At 51.4% G+C, this 22,633-nt stretch overlaps 1 protein-coding gene across 3 annotated transcripts in view; it reads right to left on the bottom strand.

The window, feature by feature from the left end:
* Positions 1–3,811: 3,811 nt before the first annotated feature.
* LOC126049504 (transmembrane protein 263-like) overlaps positions 3,812–22,633 on the bottom strand; it is a 206,000-nt gene continuing 187,178 nt past the window's right edge. For all 3 annotated transcript variants that reach the window (XM_049825994.1, XM_049825993.1, XM_049825992.1), the window contains one exon: positions 3,812–6,747. In XM_049825994.1, coding sequence (XP_049681951.1) covers positions 6,461–6,747 — 287 coding nt within the window. In that variant the 3' untranslated portion in view covers positions 3,812–6,460. The remainder of the gene's footprint in view (positions 6,748–22,633) is intronic.

Here is a 22,633-nt window from a genome sequence, read left to right as displayed (position 1 = left end):
GACCCCTGCCTGCTGGAACAGCCGACCGGTTCCTTCGACCCAGCTGGGACGGTCCTCCGAACAGCCCAGCCCTCAAGGCATATCCCACAGGCTGCAGATGGGAAGCCACCGAGGCCAGGACAGCAATGCCCCAGCAATTTCCCAGCTCTGTTGCTGCTGGATGGGGACCCACAGAGCGATGTGACCACAGCTGGTCACATCTACCCACAGTGTTGGGCTTGCCTCTGGCACAGGGGGGTGTTTGAGCCACCCACAGCCCACCTACCTGGGCAGGTCTCCTCTCCAAAGGTCTCTTCCGAGGTCTGCTGCCCACCAGCTTCCAGCCCGAGCTCTTATACTTGGGAGGGGGTGAGACTGGGTGCTGCAATTGCACACCAGGAGCTGGGACCTGCTGCCTGGATCAGGCAGGGAAAGCTGCAACCACAGGTGATTTTCCAGCATCTTTTTCTCCCTTTAAAGACCTCTGGAGGGGCAGCTTGTTAGGGGTGTTTTCAAACCTGGCTTAACAGGGCAAACCTGCTCCAGCTGGGCTGCAGAAAAGGTGAGCAGGGGTGATGTATCAGATGGCTTCTCCTCAGGGCTCGCAGCTGGAGCACCCGTAATCTATCTGCGCTGTCTGCGAGGTGACATGGTTGGCTCCAACCCCGTGAAAAGGAACGGGGTGACAGCCTGCACGTGCTGTGGGGTGGGCGCTTCCTCCATCCACCTCCCCACAGCAGGCACGGGGGGGGGGGGGGTAGGTCCTGCGAGAGACCCCCCCCACCCCAAATACCTTCACCTCCCCTCCACCACCAGACCTGCTCCTGCCAGCGGCTCAAGTGCTTCCCAAGCCGCGCTGCCCCGGCCGGGGCTGTGAGCGAGGACGGAGGAGCGGGGCAGGCAGCAGAGGTGGCCGCAGGCTCATCAGCGCGCCGCTCTCACTGAGAAGCTGGCAGCAAAACGTCAACCAAATAAATGGCTTGATTGCCCCGTTATTAGTTACTAAATTAATCCTTTTGTCAGCACTTAACAAATGCTGAGCTGTTGGCTCCTGGCCTCAACCTAGTAAATTGGACACCCTGTCTCGGGCCTGATCCAGCCCAGCTGTGGGCTGCAATCTTCCCTGCACCAAGGCTGTGCGTTCCCAGGAGCATTGGGCGGTTCTGCCCTGGGGAAGTACCCATGAAGCAGGTGAGGGGGCCGGGATAGCCGGCTGCAGCCCCCCCCCCCCCCCTCCCCCAGCACCCACACTGCCTGCCGGCCAGCGAGCAAATGCAGAGGGTCCGGCTGCCCCGCAGGGCTCCCCTGCAGCTCTGGGGAGGGATGTCAAACCACCTTCTCCTGCAGAATGGGCAGGCTGCTGCGGGGGGAACAAGGCTTTTCCTTGCTTCCTCAGCTGGGAAAAAGTGGCTACGCAAACCTGCATGAAGAAACGGCGGCTGTAGAGGCAAAATTTCCCATCTTTGGCTACTGAGATCCCACTTCCAGGGCTAGGCCAGCTGTCCCCCCCCTGAAAGTCCTCTCACGCACCGGTCTTTAAACCAACACAAGAAATTGAGTTTAGAAGTCTTATCCAAACTGTTCTTACCATTCCAATCAGGAAACACGCCTGCAGCAAAATGGCTTTTGAATCACGGTTGAAAGCCACGTCCTAGTTTAAGCAGGGATGGAGGTTCAGCCCTGCTCGGTGCCTCGTGTAGAGCCCTTAGGGGACAGATCTGATTTCCCAAGGAATTTCTAACATCTTCCTTCAACTGCGCTTCCTCTCCTCATTTACCCCCACTGGAAATAAGAGCCAGCATAACCAAGGTTTTTATCCTCAAATTTTACTGTAATTAAAATACAGAGATGCAGAATATTCCCAGAAACACACTGCAAAACAAACCAAGCAAACAAATTCAGTAGGAAACCAATTACAGACAATGAAATGATAAAGAACAAAAGTGTCCTCCGGAGCCCAGCACCGTACACAGGACCGCATGGCTACGGTGACGGTTTTGGGTTGCCAAAGGGCTCCCTGGCTCTTAGAGAAGCAGTCGGGCCCCGGCATCTGTCCCAGCAGCTCTGCGCCTCTCTCTAGCCATCTCCACATTCCCACTCACACTGTTGTTTTTACAAGGATGACTTTGCAATGGAGACACAGAAATGACCCACCCACAGGGACAAGAGCCAACGAGGGAACCCAGAGGAAAAGAAGTGGGTTAAGATTTTCCACACACAAAACACAAGGGGAGGGAGAAGGGTGGAAGACATGCGCTTCTCTCCCAGCCAGGGGAGCTGCGGGGGCAGAGTCGCCCTCTCTGCCCTCCCAGCCAATATGAGTGTGGATGTTTAACGAAGGTCTCGGTGGGAGCTTTGGAGAGCTCTAGCCAGGGGCAAGACAGAAAGCTAAGGGGGGGGCGGAAAATGAAGGTGAAGGATAATCAGACGAGCAAAGAGAAAAGGAGGAGAGGATGTGCCTGTGGGCTCTCCTCTCAGCCGGGGCACGTTCCTTGGGCATGGGGAACGTCGAGCCGCGGCGGGGCACGGGGCTGCGTGTCGGGCCACGTCCCACCTCCACCACGGGGGAGACCCAGCCCCACCACGGGGAGATCATAACAAAAGCCCGGGGGAGATCTGGGAAGGGGGTGGTGGTAAGGAGGGAGCTGATCTGGCGCTTGGACCATCCGTTGGGCACACTGATCCATCTAAATGGAAACCCCTAGCCATCATCACTACTATGGAAGCTGGGCACCAGCCAGGCGTGGACCACCGCCACACACCAAAACCCCCATTCGCTCACTTCCATTTCTGCGCTCCGCCCTAGGACAAACTCGATCGTGTTCATCCGCTGATGCAGAGCCTGTCCTAAGAAACAAATTCCCCCCACGCTCCCCCTTTTCTTGCTCCCCCACTCCCCGCCTCCTCCTGTCACCAGTCCCTCCTCATCTTCTCACTGTCACCTGAAAACCAGTTATCTTCCTCGTACTAACACCCTTCAGTCCTTCCCTCCACCTCAGTGCTGCCCCCCCCCATTTTGCACCAAGCCCCCCCATCTAGTAGCAGTGGGATTTATGCACAACGTAGTTTTTGCCCTTCTTGCCACAAAGGGGCGGTGGGAGAAGGGCTGCACCAGTGGCTCAGGCGGACTTTTGGGATGGCTGGAGTCTCTGTAGTGGGGGAGGAGGAAAGATGGGGCATCCATCAGGCGCCAACAGCTTCCCTACCCGATCCAGACCCAACCGTCCTGCAACCAAAGCTCTCAGGAGGCGTCTTTGCTCTTAGACCGGCAACACCGACCCTGTTTTCCTTCTGCTCTGGCACTGAGAGTGCGCAGAAAAGCAGCCGGGGGCTGGGTCACCTGGATGAACCGGGCAGGCCTACCACGCTAACAGAGACATACTTTCCAGAGGCCTTTGAGTCCTGCATAGTTACGTATTCCTGAATGCCTGTTAAGCGGTGTGAGGCCCTGGTTTTGGAGTAGATTTAATCTTCTACCCTTGCCTGCTAATTTGATCTCTTTTGCTAGTTACGGTCCATGGGTTCTCTGTTAGCTGGGCTGTAAGAACAGCGATTTAGGCTGTGAGTTCCCCTCGCAACTCTTCTCTCCTTCTCCAGGCCAACTGCAAGGCAGTTCCAGGTGAATGGAGAGCTTTACTCCATTTACTGCAAGGACGCGCAAAAAAGCAGAAATAAAAAGTCGGGAAGCCCTCAGGACCCCTACGGCCTTCCTTAATGCACCTTTATCCCATTTTCCACGCCTGCTCGGCACACGCAGTGCCTACAGACGACAGCTTGGGAAGGATGTATGGCCTCCCCCAGCAAGAGCCTGTGTGGAACGCTGGTTAGCCAAAAGCACGATGAGCTTCCCATCACCTGCCCAGGGGTGGCTGGTGAAGTAAAGCCCCTTAGACACTGTCTTCTCCTGTCCAAGGCCTGGGAGAGGCAGTTAGGAAGAAGACCATCTTCTGTCCCAATCGGTAAGAAACTACCTTTCTAAGAGGGTTCGTGACAGCACAGCTAGTTATGCACAAGCAGCTTTTAACTTTGGGGTTAAAGCTGGCTTCAGGAGCAGTCTGTGATCTGGAATAAGAAATGAGATGTGCTCAGGGAGAGCAGCGAGCAGAGATCCATGCAGTGCAATCTGTCCTCCTGCTTTGCAGGGCGTTTGAGGCAAAGGAAGAACAGACAAGACTACTTCTGGCCTTGCCAACTGCCACGAGCACCCCGGCAAAGCACAGGCACACATCAAGGCCTGATCTTTCTGTGAAGCCGCTGCCTTCGGAGACAAAACCAACACGTCTGGGTCAACCTGGCCTTCACCGGAACAAAAGAGACAAGGCGAGGAAATGCACACACATACCAAATGCTGTTTCCTCTTCAGAAACAATGATGTAGGCTAAACCACTCTCATGCTATCAAGAGTAACACACTGTGGAGATCAGCAACTTCTTGCCACTGCAAACAGCAGGGACTGCCCAGCGAAGGGTATGGAGAGAGACTAGGACAGGGACACAGCAACTTACGTCAGCCCAAAATGCGGATTTAATAAAGGTCTGAATGAAAACTGCTTCACAAGCTCAAGAACATTCAGCCAAAGTGGTGGCGGGGGAGTTGTACTTAAATATTCCCTGATGTCTGAGTCCTAAGCACAAGAGAGAAGCCAGGAAGCGCAACGACCTCCAACGGGAAATGAAGATCAAGGAAGTTGGCTTCAATGTCCGAAAGATAGGGCAGAAAGTAAACAAATCGCATAGATGGGAGAAAAGGGATTTTTCACATTCCTTTGGTTTCAATAAACTACGCTCTTGGGCAACAGAGGGGAAAACATCCTCTAAAACATGATTTTTACTTTGAACAGGACCCTATATAAAAACTATATGCTGGAAGTGCCAACGATGACTATGTAAACTCCTCTGCGGCAGTGGCACGGTTTTGTTTACCTGGCTGAAGACATGCCTGTGGACCGATACGTACACACACGCTTACACAGATGCATATTTATAAAACACGGCACAAGCACTGCTTCACTTGCCTATGCATCCAACACCTAACGACCTAGGCTAATCACCTGCCAAAGTCAGGAGCAGCAGAGTTAATGGTGAAGCCTGTGGCTTTCCTCATCCCGAGAATTACAGGGGACCTCGGAGCGAGTCAGTGAGCGTGCGTGTGCATGGGTGTGTGTGCGCGATGCCACACGGCCCCTTGAGCATCATGGGCCAGGCTGAGGATGGCTGTGACTCCCAGATGGGTGCAGGTGTCTGGGTTTCTGCGGCACTACAAGTGTGGGTGGGCTATTTAGTGCAACACGGTCATTTGGAGGAGCTGGGCTGAAGCCCCAGGAGCAGTGTGTGAAGCAGGAGTTGCTGGTGCCCCGTGCAGGCTGGCTGCTGCTGGAGCATGCTCAGCCCCTCGGGGAAGCATTCTCCAATGTGGTGCAGCCCACTCATACCCAGGCCACCGCTCCCGGGGTGCTGAGTCACGGGGAGAGCGACGGTCTCAGCTTCCCCTCCCTCCCCGCAGCAGAACTTGGGTGGCATTTGGGAACACGCTTGCTCATTGTTATAGTGACATCTGCGGAGCGAGAGTACGGTCTAGAGTCAAAATGCCCCTGTTGCAGAAGGGGATACTGCAAGGACTTCAAGGGTCAAACCCAAAGGCTCGGTTTGTCTCTCTGTGGAGCATCACTACCTGTGCTGTGCTGCAATATCACAGAGGCCTGGCAGATGCCACTGTCAGCTCCTTCCCCAAATGGGAACATACAGCAGCTTTCATCATCCTGCCTCTCACCAGGAAAATCTGTGCAGAAGTTGATGGCCCAGGACATATCATACTCTTGTGTGGCACCATCCCCGGAGCTGCTCTGCTGAGCTTGAGGGTTCCTTCTCTGAAGGGTGCAATTCAGCCAAGGAGTAAGTGACTGGGAGCAGCTTGTGGGATGGGCCTTGCAAAGAAAAGGTAAAAGGTGCAGGGCAGGAGGGAGGCTTCCCCCTCTTCACAGTATCTCTCCTTTGTGTCAATGGGACTTTCTTCTACGGTTCTTTGCCGGGCAGACCCCCCAAACACACCGCCCAGAGCCAAGGGAAGGGGTGTTTCAGAGGCTGTCTTCCCAGCTGAAGTTGAATTTGACTACACAACCCACACTTCAAGCCAGGCATAGTTCCTCCCCCTCCCCTGTTACTCCCCCCCACCTTCAGGCAGATGGAGCCTGACACCCTCTCCCACCCCTCTGTGCTTACAAGAGCAAGAAGGGAGGAAGGAAACCGCAAGACAGACAACGGCGCCTTTAAAGCCCTCGGAGTAAAGATGGTTCCCGGTAGGTGATGGGAGTGAAAGGCATTGACAGCGGCTCTGAGCCAGGCAGGCGGTGCTGAGCAGGCTGCAGCCGGAGTCTGCTCGGGTGCTTGACCCTCCCTGAAGCGGCTGGTTCCAACTCAAAGAGGTGCTGTGTAGGGGGAGAGTATGGGCAGGTTGATCTTTTGGAAGGGAGCTGTGACAGGGATTAGTCAGCCTTGTCCTTCTTCTTTGCGGTGAAAGGGACTTTGCTGGCGACCGCGCTGCCCATGGCTCCGACGCTGCCGGTCACTGCCGAGACGCTGCCCTTCACCAGTCCGACGCCAGCAGCGGGGACGCTGGTCACAGCTGTTTTGGTGAGCTCCAGGCTCTTGCTGCCCACCCAGGCGACTCCTCCCAGTGTGGCCCCCACGGCTCCCCGGGTGATGCTGAACAGGCCGCCCGTCACTCTCCAGATCACCCCTGCCTGCTGCTGTGGATGCTCCTTGCTGGCATCTGCGGGGAGAAAGAGAAAGGGAAGGTTAGAAGCGTCGATGCCAAAGACCTTCTCCCTGGGCACCTCTTCCAGCCCAGGAGGGTTGTCCACCACGGCGCACGCTCCCGTATGCGCAGTGCCTCGCAGCCCCAGACCTCTCGGTGCCTGAAGGAGGAACCACGGCGATCCCAGGCCTACAGCATGACAGGAGAGAACTTTGGGGAGGAAGGGAGTGGGAGCAGAATTGCCCATGTGACAGAGAAGGGAAGAAGGTGGCTCAGTTACAGCCCCAAACTCGCAAGCCTCGGCGCTGCAAAGCGAAGCAAATCCCACTAACAAAGGATGTAATTCCCCCCCCCGGCGTGTTGGCTCACGCCAGTAAATCACGAAGACTAATGCCGGCATAGGAGGCATGAACTGCAGATAGCAACAGCTGACATTTGTGTGGCCTGCAGGTCCTCAGCATCTGTTTGGAGGCAGGTCTGCGCTAATGTCAGATGCGGGACTGAGGCACAGCACAGACCTATCCATGAGAACTGTAATTGAGCTAGCACAGATAGCAAACTGCAGTAAAGATATAGTGACACAAATGTCACCTCAGGTTGTACAAGCCCTCCGGAGATCTCAGCTACGTATTTAATAGTGTTAAGACAGTGCTTAAGTTGCCACACTGTGTCACTGCTGGTTTACCTGTGCCAGCTGGATCAAGGCCAGCATGATAAACCCACCCAAGCTGCCATCGCACCTGCCCACAACACTGCAGACGTAACGTTCACAGCTCGCCACGTCTTGGGAAAGGGTTGACTCGGAACTGCTGCTCGTGGGATTCAAACCTGACAGCAATCCCGCTGGCCTCCACACAATCCTCTCCCTTTGCATCAGCTAACCATGCTACGTGCAGGCAGCAAAGGAGGAGCTGCTCTTTTTGTGGGGGTGAGATATTTTGGATACTCTGACTTTTGATTCACTGCCAGTTCCATACACGAGATGAGTTACTAATAATTGCAAAAATACAATAAAGCAATCCTGGCAGGAAAAAAAGCAAGCGCCAGCTGGGAATACAGGATCCCAGGAGCAGCAGCAGCCCTTCCAACCCATTACCTACTCAGAAGAGAGGTTGCACAGCGCTGATGCAGCAGGAGGGCTTTAGCCCCCTGCTAAACGCACACCCCATTTCCTGAGAAGTGCAGAAATGACAGGGATGGAAATGGCTTTCTGAAAGCCTACATAAAAAGATGGTGCAGCCCTGCCTCTGCAGATTGCCCAGGACAGGGGCCGTGTCAGCACCAGCCACTGCCTCAGAGCAAAGCGCTGCAGAGGCTCCACCGGCGCCCCAAGGAAGGAGCCCGACTGCCCCGCACAGCCCCGCCTGCACCCGTCTGCCCAGCACGGGCGCAGGGACAAGCCTGGCATCCGTCCCTGGGACCGAAGAGGGAGACGGCCCGGCTGCGGCATCCCAGTTCAGCCACCCGCCTAGACTGGGCTGCACAAATGGACTCCTCTAAGCAGGTGGACAAGCTTAACGCAGCTAATGGCAGGTAGCCAAGAGCTGCTGGCTGAATGCGCTTTCTTTTGAAAGCCCAGCCCTTCCACTGCGCTCTCTGACACGCTCAGCTCCCCCCACTCCCTTTCTCTAAAGCTCCCCACTCCCCGAGAAGAAAGGCCCCTTGTTTATCCAGCCCAGTAGCAGCTTCTTTCCTTGATTGTTAATAATATTCCAGGCAGCAGAAAACTCTACCTGGAACCCCCCGCTTTGATGCCTCCACCGAGTTTCATTTCCACACGGATTAGAGCCAACGCTGATGTAGGCAGTGGATTTCCTTTGCCAGCAAGCAAAGACCTTGGGAGTGCCGGGAGGCTGGCCCGACCGCTCATCGAGTTGCAGGGACTTCGCAGGCTGCACACCCCGGTTGATGGAGATGTCAGACCTAGTCAGTCTAAGCAAACATCTTCCTCTTACTGTTACTAACTTGTCTCACGCCGTGTCCTCACCACATCTGCTATTTAGTGTGCTTCTGCCAAGCTATCCTGTGAATCCTTTGGAGCAGAGACTATCTTCCCGTTGTCCGCACGTCACGCAGCACAGTAGGGTCTCTAAGTACTGCTGGAAAACAAGCTTTTTTCTTTTCTTTTTTTTTTAAACAAACCAACCAGAAGTCTGACAGAAAACACTCAGCAGCAGCAGGGCACGGATTTTACCCTTGGAAGCACCAGCTGCCCCAGGGTGCTGGATGCACACGGCTGAAGGGACAACCTGACCTTGCCAAACACATCAGAGCTGCTGCCTACGCTGCAAGCACTGGGGCAGACGGGAGGCCAGCTATTCACACTGGAGACTCTCAGACTGCACCGTGTTATCTGTGGGAAAGGGGGATTTTCCCGGCCTCTTAAGAAACAAATTAAGCTATCTTCAGAATTCAAATTGCTAACTTTCAGGCGCTTAACACAGAAGTTTAAGTAAGGTGATTTGATTCCTCTGACTCTATTTCTAGCCAGGGAAGAGAAGGGGGGGCTTCTTCAAAGGAGGCTGCGTACAGCAGCCTAGCCTAGATGAGGCAGGAGCCTGAATTAGGTGGTGTGATGATCTTTTCCTAGGTTCTTTTGTCCTGGATGCTTCTAAAATTCTGCAGGTTTTGGAGTCTTCTCAGAGTTGTACATTTTCCCTTGAGCTTCTCCCAGGCTATACAGAGCTCTCCCTTGGGCAGGTCTCGGGACAGTGCCTGTGAGGAGTCCGGTGCTCACCAGCTCTGATGACTTGGAATAAGCCTTAGGTTACACATCTGTCTGATAATCTGGGCAGCAAAATGGAGTTTGAGAGGGGTCAGTACAGAGTTTCTGGTGTAGCCTAAGCAGCTACAGTTCTACCCAGTATACAGCATACTGCTTGCCTATTCCTCAACAATTTCTCTAGGTGTTTTTTCTTCTCCTCTCCCTCAATGCTACTGAGACCCCTTGGCTCCATTTCCAGCTCAGTTGCCAGCCCCCCACTGCTGCACACAGCTTATCCAGTACAGCCATTTTTGTGTTCTGTCTTCAGACCAAGGGCAGGAAGAACAGAGGGATCCAGAAATCCATGCAACTGTAAAGCAGGAATCTACTCAGTGAAAATCAGACTGGTCCTCCAAATGAACACAGTCCTCCGAGGATGGCAGGTCTCGTGTTCCCACTTCCCTGTCAGGGGAAGCAGGATCCTTTGCATCCCAGAGGACTGCAATGTATTACGCACCTCCTGGTGTGCTCAGCTGCAGAACCAAGAGCTATATCAAAGCAGCAATAATCTTCCTGGCTCTCCCCAGGTAAATGTGCATCTGAGGCTACCTGGAACCCCTCTGTAGGAGGATTTAGGCCTCTGGAGCTGCCCGGCTATCTGAACCACACTACTGTGAAAATCTCTTAGATGATATATGAATGCCTGCAGGTGGATAGTCCAGGGACCAGAGAAAAGGAGGCAAGTGCAGACGAAATTGAGGGGGGATGCTACTCTGCCAGCAAAGAGCTAAAACATATTGGAGGAAGTGTCAGGAAATACTAATGAAGAAAGACAAGGACAAAAGTTCTTTCTGATTAAGCTAGGCAGAGACAACAAAACTGCAGCATGCTGGAGCACCAGTGCTCGCACGCTGCCTGCAGCTGGTCTGCAGCCACTCTCATGGTCCTTAAAACTCCACCGGTGGCAGGGAGCAGGGATGGAGGACCTGGCCCTAGGAGGGTGGGAGGCTGTTCCAGAAGCATTCCAACAGCTCCAACGCAAACCAGAAACTCTACCCCCAAAACAAACTCAGGTTTGAATAGATCTGAAAAGAGGAAGAGAAATCCCTTGTGACCCTGACCACAAGGGACCACATCCTAACCTGGCAGCAAGCTGAAATAGGTTGTATTTGTTCTATACTCCAAATGATGTGTCAAAGGCTTTCTAGCCATCCCCAGTTAGTTTGTCTTCAGGACTGCAATAAACCCCACAGTAAGCTGTCATGTAAGATAAGCATCAGATTTACAGTGCAAATTAGTCTCTCAGACAATGGAGTGAGCTAAGCATTTTGTTGGCACAGAGGAGCCCAGATTAAGGGCGAGACAGACAGCAGAGATGAAATACACAAAATAATCAGAGAGACAGACACACAGCCCGATTAGGGGAACAATTCTGTTCCCTGGAGCCGGCCGCAGCCCATGCTGCTCATGAAAGCTCTTCGCCATCTGCCAAGCCCTTTTTCCTCTCCATCAGTGACCTGGCCTTTTCAAGGGTCCCTTCAGCTTCACTTCACCCCCTGTCAGCTTAGAACAGAAGAAGAAGGAGAGAAAGAGATGAATAAAACACACTCCTGTGTGAACGCTGGCTCTCTGGGCTGGGGTCGGCACCCCACACGACAGGTCCTCATCCTCGGCCACAGCCCTCTGCAGTCCCCGCCGGCTTCTCTCCAGAGCAGGGGTCCTGCCTGCTGGGGCTCCAGACAAACCCGGGTCTTCTCCTCTGATCCCGACAGCATCTATGACTCAGGGCAGAAGCGAGATCGATTTGTCGGTAATAACAGATACGACTTGCAAAGCCGCCACGGTGACTCCTCAGGGCTTTGCGTTGCATTTATTTGGTGAGACAAAACGATAGCCTGCGCTGGTGCCCAGTACAAACGGCACGGGCGGCACTCTCCCCCTCGGCCCCTGCCAGCAGGTGATGTGACAGGCGGGGAGAACTCTTTACTTTAAAAAGGACTTGTACAAGTTGCTCTTTCCTACTAACTTACCAAAACAGCCCCAAGCCAGGAAAGCGGTGTCAGGGAGCAGCACTGGTTTTGCATCTTTAGGATCCTTCCATCCCTGCTGGGCCCCAGGCGAAGGAGCTGGGCTGGCTCAGAGACCAAAAGTAAACAGTCAGTGACATCAGTCTGTCCCTCAGCAGACGTGAGAGGAAGGGATGAGGTCACTAGTTCAAGACTGAATTATGCCCCTGGCAGCTATTAAGTGACCACTGGTGGATTTAGGCAGGTTCCCCACGTAGAAAAATGTTTGGTCTGGAGGAACAAGCAAGGCATGAAGGGTGAGCTACTCACACAGTCTAGTCCCAGCTTTGCCCAGCTGATTTTTAAGCAACACTGAGCAAATCGCTCTGACCTTTATTGCCCCTGCACCACTGTGATTGAGGATGTGTGATTTTCTAAAAGCCTTGGTGGCTGAGTCACAAAAAAGCATGTATAGGAGAGAAGTTTCCAGTCCTGATCTTTCTTGGAGAAAAACCTGCAAGTTTGATTCAAGTGCACTCTTAAGGCTCTGAGAACCCCAAATGGGTTATTGTTATTTTTAACCTTGTGATTTCTTTGAGCCTACCTCAATTTGAAACGTATGGGGCTGACACTGCTGCTTCTCTTTCCCTTCTGTAAAGTGAAGTTTAAGTTAATGATCCCTATTTCCTTGTATTGCTGTGCTGACATGAAGGTTAATTAGGTACAGTTGGTGTGGTGCTTTAAACGAGGAAATTGTGTTTGTATTGTCATGACTGGCGCTGACAGATTCCCATTGACATTCTTGGTAGAGACGCCAATGACAACTTCCAATTTATCTCTGGAAAGGTTTCCAGACAAGTCACAAAGGCAAGAGAAAAGCTTGCCCCCTCCCCACGCACACCAGCCTGCTCCTGCGGAGCTACACAAGTTTATCGTGTAGCTGAGACTTTCCATTTGGGCGATACGCTCCTCTCACTCAGCACCATCAGCTGAAGCAGGCAGAGACCACTCTGACTGCTGGGCACAAATGAAAACTCGCTGTACACCACCTAGCAGGACCCTTCTCCGGGGAATGGCCAACACCGCCTTCTTCTTCCAAGCCTCCTGCCTGCAGCTGGAGAAGGCTTAGCTGATCCTTGCAGAGCACAGTTGTAGTGAGCATTTATGTCTGAGATGAAGGAACTGCCATTCACGTCCTTTCTGTCATTTTAGGATCAAATATCTAGATCACGCAGGGTCACAGGCAAAGCGTTAAAAGGAGCACTACAAAGTGTTTTTTCTTTAAACGTTCGTCCTTCACTCCTACCGTCAGTCCCATGCTGCAGTTGGTTGGAAATGGCTTCACAGGCTCAGCAGCCGTGCTCTCCCCAGCCCTGCTCTGCCTAGGTGCTGAATGCTACAAACCAAGACGGTTGCCACCAGCAAAAAGCCTAGAAATGCCACATTGAGTTTAGCCCTTGAATTTTAAACTTTAACTCTGCAATCAGCAAGACATACTTGCCTCTCTCTGCAACAGGATTGTTCGGGAAGCTGCTGCGCACAGCAAAGCAGGGGCAGCTGTCTCCACGGCCCAGCTCACCCCAGGGCTCTTCACTGGCACAATGAGTTTTAATTGTTCCTTGCACATGCCCCAGGAGCAGTATTAACTGCTGAAGCATCTACCTTGAAGCACTGAGAGACAGGGTTCAGGAGGGTAAACGAACAGTAATACGGAATGGCTTGTTTTCCTTGGCTGAGCCTTCGGGGAGAAGCAGCAGAAGCTCTGACTCTGGAAGCGAGAGGCTCAGAGTTGGTTGGGAGTTTTCTGACTCTTTTTGTTGGGAAGCATCATGCCACAAAAACAGAAGTTCGTTGTAAAGACACGGTGGCACTGTTGAAACTTCCATTGAAAAGAGAATACAGGGAGATCAGCCTCAGAGCAGCTAATAACCCTGTGTTTAAAGAATTTGACCAGCCTGGAGTCAGCCCAAGGACACCCCCCAGCCCCGCACACGCCTGCTAAATGGCCCAAGCAGCAGCTGAATGCTATTTTCACTCTTTTTCTTGAATTGTTTCACTTTGCAAGAAGAGATATTAATTGGAGGAGTATAAACTTGTCCCCTCACCTCCCAAGTGCTTTCAATACCAAGAGCGAAGATCTGCCCTGAGATGGGTTTCTTATTCTTGAAAAGAATTAGCAGTTCCTTTGCTTTGCCCTCCTGCAGAAGACGTCTGTTTTCCTGATCCGGAATTATCTTTTTTATATAGCTGTAACAGCCTGTAAGGAACAGCCAGAGTTCCCGTCAACCAGGATACCCTGGGACCCTTTTGAGCCATAATTCCTTATTTCCCCTCTAGGTTTAGAAGACTTCAGCTACTCTGGTGGCATAGACGTGGTCTCTAATGATGCTGAAGACCAGGATGGCCCACAGCCCAGAGGTAGTGCTCCTTCTGCTCTAGAAAAATGCAAGTGAGTTGCAGAACAGACAGCATTGTCTGCTAGAAAGGACGTGGATCAGGTAGGAGCCTGGAGACCCAGCTCTGTTCTCAGCATCATTGCTGACCTGATGGATAACAGCTACATCTCCTCTGCTTCCTCTCCACCTCACTGGCCTGTTTCAGCCATGGCTGGTATGACTGCCCAGGCAGCAGGCTGGAGATCCTGCATGGCCTGCAGTAGAGCCGCCTGGCAGGCAGGAGTTAGTCCCAGCTCTGCCAAGCTCAGCAAGCTGGGCAAGGCAGGAGTCCACCCTTTGCAGAGGGGAAACTAATGAGCGCTGGTTGGCCTCATGGTGCTTCTTAGAGACAATCTCCCAGCTCCCACTGGCCTACTTAACGTCTCATCTCAGAAGGAAAGACGTGCACACTGGAACAAAGTCCTTGAAAGTTTGCCATCCTCTGATATAGATCATAAGTGCCTAAGGATGAGGACTAGCCCTTTTTATACGCTTGTACAACAGCTGGTTTAAGGAGACCCTTGTCTCATTTGAAGCAGATGTCGTCTCCCACCACAGTGTATAGGTTGTAGGAAAGATGAGCCCACAGGAGAGTCCTAGAGCAAAGCTACAAGTGGTGTTGCCCATTCAGGAAGAAAGAAATCTGGTCATACCACTTCTATCTCCATTGCGACATCTCTTTTTCTCAACGTGGAACATATGCAGAAGGTCAGGCTTTTGCTACTGGTCAGACAGGTAACTAAAAAACCTATAGGATGTCTCAAGGCCACTGGCAGAGTGGAGAGATGATCCCAAAAGGCATGAGGATTCAGCTTGCCCCAGAGAACTGTGCACAGCGGCTGCTTCCTCCCTACCCTCGCCAACCTCTGGGTCCTCCGCAAGAAACTGCAATGGTGCTTTATGGCAAGTACGAACAGCAAGAGACAGCTATCAGCTGGGCTATACTTTCCCTCTCACTTGTGTTAAAAGCATCAAAAGTGGCCATCAGACTGAGTTTGTTTGAACTTTATGTCCCTGTCTGCTTTCAATTTCTACTCTCTGCTCCACCTACAAGCTCTTGAATCAGTCAAGAGGCTTGCTTAAAAGCCTGGCAAGAAAGAGCATATAAAAACTGCACCAATGGCTCCTTTTCCTATTGGAGCCTCATCCCTGTGTCACAGATTTTGGATCACAAGGACAGGAATCACCTCTTGCTGCTGTGAGGCTCTTGATCTCACTTGGGGATCTGCGGGTGGAACAGGAATAATCCAGTAGACTCAACGATTTTCAGGGGCCTCAAGCTTTAATGGTCTGAGGAGGAGAGCTTTCTGACATAAAATTTTATTCCTTACAAACAACCCTTCCTAGCATTTTTGCCCAGGCTGAAGAGACCATCTTTTTAAGCCTGCTCTTTGACCCATGCTAGCTCAGCTCTTGTCAGGGCACATCACCTCCTCTGTCAATTCTGTAACAGTGGTTGCACATTCTTTACTGAGCTGCTTTCAGCTGCTTGTGATAGTACCTGGCACAAAAAGACCCCAAATGAATCAGAGGCTCTTGTTAAACAGCCTTGTTAATTCAGCTCTGATAAAGACACAGGAGAAAAAAAAGTATCAATATTTGTAAAATGAAAAAGGACAAAATCCATAGAGAAATAAAGGTCATTTTCACAGTTCTATGAGGCCCTTACAAACAATGGAGAGTAAATAACATAATCCAAGCTTATGTAAGAAATGACTTTTCTTCCATGCTCTAGTGCTACCCAGTGGATTTTAAACAAAGGCAGACTCGGCTAAGCCTCCTCTGTCCAGTGAGGCTAGAAGTCCTTCCCATGACAATATTGCTAACTCAATTTATCAAAAAGTGCCTGAAGTTTGGTCCCAGCAGCAGTTTGGGAGGGGGGGCATGGGAGCGAAAGACAGTCACATCTAACCAGCCCGAAGGTGCTCTGAGCTGCCGAGATGAGAGATCAAAAAGTCTGCTCTGCTTGTTCATCAACTGCCATGAGTATTTTGTGTACTCTGCCACCTTATTATTAAAGGCTTAATCTCTCTACCTTATGGAAACGCAGGATTGTCACTCAAGCATTTTACAGCTGAGATATCCAAGAATTTGTCCAAAAATACTCCCAGTAAAGTTGGGAACATATCCTCTGCCTTGCTAACAGGGGAGGATCCAGGTTCAGGCATTTCCTCTTCCCACTCCTGGAGCAGCTGAGCAATGGATGCTGATGCTTTCCAGCAGGATGGCTGGCACCAGTGAGAAATCTAGAAATTCCCCATTTATTCTGACTATGTGTGCCCCACCCCTCTCCAAGGCACATGGAGGAACTGAAGAAAAAAAATGGATGACAGCTCAAAAAGCAAAGCCACAAATTTTGACTGACCTAAGGTCTCAGTGGAGATTTTTTGAGTCAGAGAAATGACCCATTCATCCCAGAGGCTATCCAGGAGTCTTTCTGTCCATTCAAAGGATAACAAGGCAGTTAAGCTGTCTGCTACAGAAGCAGCTGAACTGGGGATTTACTGGGGAGGCACGAATATGCTTGCCTGCTTATGCTTTCGCATGCCAGCAATGGGCAGGATAGGGCCTTTGTTGTTCTTCTGGTGGTAGGTGTTTGATGGCATAGTCTCCAAAACTCGTTCTCCGTGTCAGCTGTCAAGGGGAGAGCGCTGCAGTCGCGAGTGGGCAGGTATGCTGCCTCTGGGAGCAAACAGATGAACAGGCAGAGCATCCCTCCCCCCCAGCCAGGCTGAATGGGGAAGGACAGGACCCATCCATGCCTCAGACAACTGGATCTATTCCAGTGTGAAAATCACACCCCAGCTCTACGCCCAAACCTCTCGCGCGTCCCCTCACCTCTGTCACTTCAAAGTGAGCCAGCTGGTCCTACCTGTTGCGTTGCCAGCCAGCCTGCCATCTGGAAATCTCAGCCCTGAATGCATAAATTAGAGGTAGCGCTAACACTGCCCAAGGAGACATCGAACCTCCTCCCCTGTGCTGCACAGACAAAGAGCTGCTGCTTAGGAACGTGAAGCCGCGAGTGTCACAGTTCCCTTCGCTTCCTTCCATATTGACGTTCTTGCTCTTTCCAGAGCAGATTTCAATACGGCACAGGAGGGATCCCATGCACGCTCGGCTTCCTGGTGGTTCTGGAAGGGCTTTGCCTGGTGCTGCAGGTAAATTGGATTTCTTCTTTGACGTTGCGGCAGGACTGCCATGAGCCAGGGTCTAGTTTGGCTCTCAGAGACGCTGGGATATCTGGGCCTCCTTTTGAGATTAGTGCTTCATATAGTTGGAGGAATATCTGGAATAAGAGATACTCCCGCCCACCTCCTTGGCACAGCCACCAGCTCAGCCCTACGCTTGCAGCCTCTCTTGGGAGGTCTATCTAAGCTTGCTTTTTTGCCTACTACCAAGCAGCAATAAACAGGCTCTGCTTTATCTGAAAGGAAGGAGCCCCTGTCACCTCTTGGCCTTCTCCTGAGTCAGTCTTGACTCAGGGTAACCCCTGTCACTGCCAGGACAAGACCGCTTGACCGTAAAGTACCAGAATTGCAGTGTGTGCAGGCAGAGAGCCTGATTCCCTCCCTGCTCTGTTTCTGGTTCTCCTGAGGAGTTTCTAGCCTGCAATGCGTCTCTGTGGCACTGGAAAGGGGGACATCAAACAATCTCCCACCAGTTTCATCAGGACCTTCCTTACCTGAAAGATGTCTCTTCAGCCTGGAGAACCCAGTTCCCAGCAGGGATTTCATACGAGACCAGTATCAGAAATTTGCTAATACTTCTGCTCTCATTCACTTTACCAACTGCTGAGAATCCTTCCATGTTCCTGACTGGGATAGCGATGTGCTGGGAGAGGCTGAAAGCCTGGAGAACCCGAGACCCCTCTGGTCTCCGCCATCTACCTGTTTTGAATCAAAGCCAAGCAAAGCCAGACTTTGCTGTCAGAGCCAAGGGCTCACTGGAAAAAAATTCAGCAGCCTTTCAGGTCTCCACATTAAGACAACATTTACTGTCTTGATTCTGTAATGTAGCCCAGCCTGGCAATGCTGTCATGCTTTTGCTATTGGGAAATGAAGGGCAGCATTACCCACCTCCACAGATTCCCCTTAAATTTTCTTCTGCGGTTCCGTACACATGGGAAGCAACAGGGTAGAACAATTGATTCCTTTAAATATGCGGGAGTATCCAAGGATGCTTTCAAGTACCACGGTACAGAGCTGCAGGATCTGTGTGTCAGGTACCTTCCCAGCTTTCACATCAGGGTGCCCAGCTCAGCTTGTGGTCCACATGCATGCAGATGCTACCCTCATTCTCGACAGGATAAAACCTTCAGAAACTCCAGATCCCAACATGCCACACTTTAGCTTGGCTAGTGCAATCATTACAGAAACTCATTTGCACCTTTATTTTCCTCCCTTTGTTTCCAATCAGATGCATACAGGGAACGACTGGAGTGACATGAATCTAATCAGAGGCTGATGCCACATCAGAAATTCCATCAAGCTATCTTCCAGTCCCAACAAGCTCTCCACTGAAAGAAAACATCTTGTCACGGCCTGGAGAACTCCTGTGTACATTGTGTCCCCAGCAGGGATTCTTAATGGGCTCAGTAGCCAGAAACTGGATTTTATTTTAGAAAGCACAAATAAAAATCCTTTCTATTTAAATACCCTCCTAGCTTTTAATGGTGCTTTTCTGGACTTTTTTCCTAGCAACAAACCAACTCTGTATTAAGGAATTCCAGGCAGAGAAATCTTATTTCTCCAACAACACTACAGCAGAAATGGCCTAGGAGACCCTGCACATACATTTCATGCCTGCTGTGCACAAGTATACATCTGCTCAAGCGAAAGCTGCAGCAGCAGGACATTTGCAGTCCTGTTCACCATTCAGCCAGAACAACCTAAGGGGGCCACTTCAACCCTCAGACGCCTTCAACTTGGAAAATCCAGCTAACGCCACCAACCCTAGCCTAGGCTGCAGAACTTACCGCTCTTAAATGCCGAGTCCTGTTGCTGAAATGGACTAAAAGACACATGGCCTCCGATCCGCACCTTCCAGATTTCTGCTTAAGAAGGTTTTATCAAGCCTCCTGTGGCTGCATTCAAGCATCTTTCCAGCTAGGGGCCACCCTGGGCACAGATAGCTGCTGTCTGCTGAGCACTAAAGGCCTCTCTTCCCCTACAGCAACAACTTGGCTGTCTGAACTCTAGCTGGCTGATGGCAGCACCTGGATGCCGTCCAAAGGCAGTAAGTTTCTTGCAGCTGAATATGTTTAGTCCCTCTCCTAGGGCACAGTCTCCATTACGGAGCTATTGTTTATGACCCCAATTATCTCCCAGAAACTGGTCCTTGCCTGCAGTTAATAACCAAGGCTAAGTGATCAACCGTTAGGACTCCAGCAAACTGGTTGTTAACTTCTCTGTCGACCAAGATCAGAGTCTTTTACTGCTATTAGAAACTCAGATTAATGATGCGTGACAGAAATGAACTCTCCCGTGACACAGCTAGGTGAGGCCAGGTGAGGGGGGGAAAGAATCACTCCTTTTTCCTGGAAGTATCAGTTGAGCGGGGAGGAGATGAGCCCTCCTTTAACTCTCTTCTCAGCCTCCCTGATGTCTGGGAGATGACAAAGAATATCTTATTTTTGCAGAGTATTTTGAACTTTTCTTGGGACCTGGATCAGGTGGGCAGATCTATATGTAAAATGGGCTCACTCTCCAGAAACTGCTTTCAAGGACCTCTTCAAAAGTGTAATTCCTGCCCTAGTATTTCAGATTTCCAGCCGTTAACAAGAGCAGGCTAACACCGCAAACCCCTGTAGGGCAGGAAAATGAGACCTTACTTCAGAAAGAAAGGCCATACAGGACCAGCATGTAGTGTGTAGAAATGAATCTCAGGTTTCAAGGGGACATCTACGTCCAGTAACAGATGTATCGTCAGCCTTTCCCAGCCTACTCCTCACAGGCTGATTTGTAAAGCAGCCCTCCAACAACTCATCAGATAATAGTAGTTTCAATTCAGAAAAAGCTCGTGCCAATTCCCTTTCACGGCTTTCTTGTCTTCTGAATGCTAATGGGAGACCATCACCCCTGTGCTCCCAGGCTCACAAGGGCCACTAGGTATCTTATAGGACACAATTTTCTCAAAAGATTCACCAACACCTACTCCATAAAGCATGGAAGTCTGACTTTGGGGAATTACCACCATGGTCTTTGCCAGCCAGTCTGTCCCAATCCGTACAGAGACCCTCAGAAAGCACCAGAAAAATAAACCCAGGCAGTGCGGCTGTGCAACTGCGGGGCTCTGGGACAAACGGACAATGACACGGGAAGGGGAAGGGCGGCCAGAACAAGCGTAAGGATTCCTGGCTGGTTGTGCACAACATTAGGAGTTCGTTCCTACAAACGACTTTGGGTGCAGTGAGCTCGCTGCCTGAATCTCAAGAGCGTGACCTTCTCCTCCTGCTGCCACAGATACGCAGGGAACAGGAGAAGGTGTAGGGCACTGCTTGCTGAAAGGTCTTCTGCACCCAACCTCCCCTGCTCAGATGCCTGCCCTCCAGCTCCCTCCTGACACCTGAGGAGCCAGCACTGGGACAGCTGACGTTCAGGACTCCCCCTCCTCAAAATCTGTCATATGCTGTCCAAAAGACATTTATCCTCCTAGCACACTACGCATCAGCTAGGAAAAGGCAGACAAGGAAGGAAACCACTGCGAACAAGAGGCGGCACCTTTCCCTGTCTGACCAACTGCTGGATGATGGAAGACCACAGATGTGTGTCCCCATGGGTGAGGATGGATGCCTCTGTGCCAGATGTGTGTCCCCATGGGTGAGGATGGATGCCTCTGTGCCAGATGTGTGTCCCCATGGGTGACAGCCGGGTGCGGATGGACGCCTCTGGGCCATCAGTAGATGGTGAAGGAAGACCTGGTGATAGTTAGAGGAAGTAACAGATTTTCTGGTGGTGTGAGGAGGATGCAAGGATCATCCTGCACGGGTGGAACAGCACTCAAAGAGTGGAACATTTCCTGCTAAAGTTTGCTAGCGCTTTTTCTGTGCTGCCCGGTCCATTCCCAGCCACAACCCCCATAACCATGCGTACATGGCGACACTTTCTAATGAAAGTGGAGCACTATTTATTGTGTGTGTGGCTGCCATCAACAGAGAGGCTCTGTCAGCAGACAGCCCAGCACCCAGGTGCCCCACAGAGGCACCTGAAGTGCAACTGCAACAAGCACAAACAAATGCTTGTGGTGTGAGGCCATGCCTGTAAGTCAACGGCCACCAGCTAGTGACCACATAACAACTCGCAGGGAGCCTGTGGGCCTGCGTGGTCCTGAGGGGAGCTGAGCGGCTGCCGAGTCCTCAGCTGCCGTTCTCCACCAGGGCTTGGCAAGAGCAACGGGGCCACCACTCCCAGAGACTGCTCAGGCAGCTTTAAAAACACGCTCTTTCATCCTTATGCACGGATTTACTTATTCATGTATTCTCAACAGAAGCACTAACGGCCATAATTGGATCCATTACTGGGTTATTAGAGCTCTCAGTCACTGCCTCTGCAGCCTTGCGCGGTGCTGGGGAAATGCACAGGAAGAACAAACAGGGCAGAGGCACGGCCAGTGGCAGGGGCTTTAAAAATTCGTTAAGTTGTTGCTGTGGCAACTAAGAGAAAATTTCTGGCAGGGACTGCGATGTGTGGGGAACTGTAAACTTCTCCATTTGTGGAAAACATTGGTCATGTCTCTGAAAGGGAGGTGGAGGAAAGACAGAAAGAAGGGCTCTTTTCAGAGACTGCTACAGCAAGAGCCAAAAAATGGTCTGCTCGCAAACTTATCCTTATGGCAAGCCCTGATGACGGTTGGATTCTACATACCAGAGCTTCCCAGGAGCCAGTGCACCGAGACAGAGCTGGCGTGTATGGAGGAGCACTTCTAGGTATTCAGTCCAGCTGGTCTTGATTGCCCGGAAAGCAACTGAACCGCTGCACAGACGCAGGCAAGCGCTGGAGTCCACTTGCTTCTACCTTCACCTGCCTCCTCTGCCCCATAACCTACCGAGGGTCTCCATGGAAAACGAAGCTCGTCTGAGAATTAACTTCCATTGAGATGATAGATTCTGGAACACCAACTTTCCATCCATAAACAGCGGGAAATGGAAAAGCAGTGGTTAGGTCTGGAAATACTAAAATTTGGCTAGGAAGGCTGAACCTGATCTCAGAAAATACTGTACATTTTCAAGATACTCGGCTCTCTCAGCAGCCAGGACAGCAGTAACCACCTGGATGAAATGTCACATATCCTGACAAACTTCAGAAGGTGTCCACTACTTTACCATCTATCTCAACACGGGTTGCAAACTTTCAGGTTCAGCATCTTCAGTTCATGTTTAATTACAATGCAGGACCTGCAAAAGCAGAATCAGCGTTGATTTAATGTTGATTGATTTAACGTTGATTTAGGCTAAACAAGCTGTGCTGTGCCACCTATTTAATTTTCTGGGAGATCCCCCCATTCCTCTCTGAGCCTGCTGACCTAGCATAGTCCAATACCTCCTGCCCCCCACTTTCCCTGCTCAAGGATCACAGTTGATCAGTTTGTCTTATGAAGTAAATAATTTAGTCTGGAAACCCAGAATGGCACAGATGCCTGGTGCGAGACTCCAAATTCTCTCAAGTTTAGCGTATAGGATGGAGCTACCAAATGAGCACTTTGCAGAAAGATTCAAGAGTGACAGCGGATGCTGCCAGCAGAAAATTTGCCTACTGAGA

This window comes from Accipiter gentilis, chromosome 22 (assembly GCF_929443795.1).
Source record: "Accipiter gentilis chromosome 22, bAccGen1.1, whole genome shotgun sequence".
NCBI lineage: Eukaryota > Metazoa > Chordata > Aves > Accipitriformes > Accipitridae > Astur > Astur gentilis.
This window is presented reverse-complemented; position numbering and strand designations above follow the sequence as displayed.